The following is a 2,500-nucleotide window of genomic DNA, read 5'->3' as shown; positions in this document are numbered from 1 at the left end:
CTCTGAGCGCTCAGGTAACGTTTCTCCAGTGTCACAATTCTCTCCTCCATGTCCTCCTTCTGACACATGGCCTACACACACACACACACACACACACACACACACAATAGTCATCATCATCATCATCATAGATTAATGATATTACGTTAATTGTCATGCTGTCATACACACAGCACTGTTATATACACACATATACACACAAGGCTCATTGATGGACGTGGGTAGTGAAGGCTGACCCGTGTGATCCGATCCAACAGATGAGCTACTGTTGCTCAAACTGCTGAAGGAGTTAATGCTGGTTCTGACAGAAAGGGGTCTGTGCTGACCCCTGTGCACCACCGAAAGCTCCAACAATGGCCATGTGAGCATCAGAACTGGACCACGGTGCAGTGGAAGAAGGTGTCCTGGTCTGATGAATCACGTTTTCTTTTACATCACGTGGATGGCTGGGTGCGTGTGCGTCTCTTACCTGGGGAACACATGGCTCCAGGATGCACTATGGGAAGAAGGCGAGCCGGTGGAGGCAGTGTCCTGCTTTGGTCAATGTTCTGCTGGGAAACCTTGGGTCCTGCCATCCATGTGGATGTTACTTTGACACGTACCACCTACCTAAGCATTGTTCCAGACCATCTACACCCTTTCATGGAAACGGTATTCCCTGATGGCTGTGGTCTCTTTCAGCAGGATAATGCACCGTGCCACAAAGCAGAAATGGTTCAGGAATGATTTGATGACCACAACAACCAGTTAGAGGTGTTGACTCCGCCTCCAAATTCCCCAGATCTCAATCCAATCCAGCATCTGTGGGATGTTCTGGACAAACAAGTCCGATCCATGGAGGCCCCACCTCACAACTTACAGAACTTCAAGGATCTACTGCTAACATCTTGGTGCCAGATCCCACAGCACACCTTCAGGGATCTAGTGGACACACTAATATGACATGACATGAACACTCTCACCTCTTTGATGTCTCTCTGGTACTTGGTGTTCATCTCTTCGCTCTTGATCAGGTCTTTGCGTGCCGTCTCCAGCTCCTGCTCCACCTCAGAAACGCGAGACGACAGTGATGACATCCTCTCCTTCATCTGGGTCAGTTCATAATTCTGTTTCTCCAGGAGTTCCTGCAGCTCCACTACCTGACTAGCCTCGTCTCCAGACTCCATCGAGCCATTTGACAAGCGCTACACACAAACACACACACACACACAATTAATACAGCTCAACAACACAAATGCAACATATAAATTAAAGCTACATGTATTCAAAAATTGATTAGTATACTGATTTGTAAATAACTAATCATATAGAAATGTTATATATTAAATTAGCATAAAATTAGCATAAGATTAGCATGTAAACTAGCATGATTGACTAGGAGTCTGTCAGTTAAATCAATACAGAAAGCAATACACTCATTATATAACAAAGTATAATAAAAAATGTTCATCTCTATTCTAAAAGTTATATAATATATATTTAAGACATATTTCATAGGTCATTTATTAATTTACATAAAGTACAATAAAAGTTATTAAATTACATATGCAATATTAAAATAATAAATTCAACTGTACAAATTAGCATAAACCATCAGACATCATCAGCTGAGCCACATACCATTCATTACATTTCTGTATTTATTCTAATGCAGTTTTTGATCCTGATTCATATGTAGTGCGGCTCTTTAGACACACACACACACACACACACACACACATTCTTACACTGAAAACTGCAGCATTTCAACACCAATGCTAAAATTAGCACCACAGTATGATTCACTGAAGAGGAACACACAGCTCTGAGACAGCAGAGCTGTAATTAAACACCACACACACAATGACTCAACACTTATCAACTCACCCAAACACTGTGCTGCTGTGTGATGGTGAATGTTGGTGTGTGATGGTGAATGTTAGTGTGTGTGTGATGGTGAATGTTGGTGTGTGTGATGGTGAATGTTGGTGTGTGTGTGATGGTGAATGTTAGTGTGTGTGTGTGTGTGTGTGTGTGTGATGGTGAATGTTGGTGTGTGTGATGGTGAATGTTAGTGTGTGTGATGGTGAATGTTAGTGTGTGATGGTGAATGTTAGTGTGTGATGGTGAACGTTGGTGTGTGTGATGGTGAATGTTGGCGGGTGTGATGGTGATTGTTGGCGTGTGATGGTGAATGTTGGTGTGTGTGATGGTGAATGTTGGTGTGTGTGTGATGGTGAATGTTGGTGTGTGAAGGTGAATGTTGGTGTGTGATGGTGAATGTTGGTGTGTGTGATGGTGAATGTTGGTGTGTGTGATGGTGAATGTTGGTGTGTGTGATGGTGAATGTTGGTGTGTGAAGGTGAATGTTGGTGCGTGATGGTGAATGTTAGTGTGTGTGATGGTGAATGTTAGTGTGTGATGGTGAATGTTGGTGTGTGTGATGGTGAATGTTGGCGTGTGTGATGGTGAATGTTGGTGTGTGATGGTGAATGTTGGTGTGTGTGTGTGTGTGATGGTG

The 2,500-nt window shown here is 43.1% G+C and overlaps 1 protein-coding gene across 5 annotated transcripts in view; it reads right to left on the bottom strand.

Moving 5' to 3' along the window:
• The window catches only part of ppfia2 (PTPRF interacting protein alpha 2), a 143,603-nt gene that overhangs the window by 41,502 nt on the left and 99,601 nt on the right, over positions 1–2,500 (bottom strand). For all 5 annotated transcript variants that reach the window (XM_058416691.1, XM_058416690.1, XM_058416692.1 and 2 more), the window contains 2 exons: positions 963–1,184; positions 1–71 (listed from right to left, as the gene is read on the bottom strand). The exon at positions 1–71 is cut by the window's left edge and continues 76 nt beyond it. In XM_058416691.1, coding sequence (XP_058272674.1) covers positions 1–71; positions 963–1,184 — 293 coding nt within the window. The remainder of the gene's footprint in view (positions 72–962; positions 1,185–2,500) is intronic.

Source organism: Hemibagrus wyckioides, linkage group LG19, assembly GCF_019097595.1.
Source record: "Hemibagrus wyckioides isolate EC202008001 linkage group LG19, SWU_Hwy_1.0, whole genome shotgun sequence".
Classification (NCBI taxonomy): domain Eukaryota; kingdom Metazoa; phylum Chordata; class Actinopteri; order Siluriformes; family Bagridae; genus Hemibagrus; species Hemibagrus wyckioides.
Note: the sequence above shows the minus strand (reverse complement) of the source record. Positions and strands in the feature narration are given on the sequence as shown.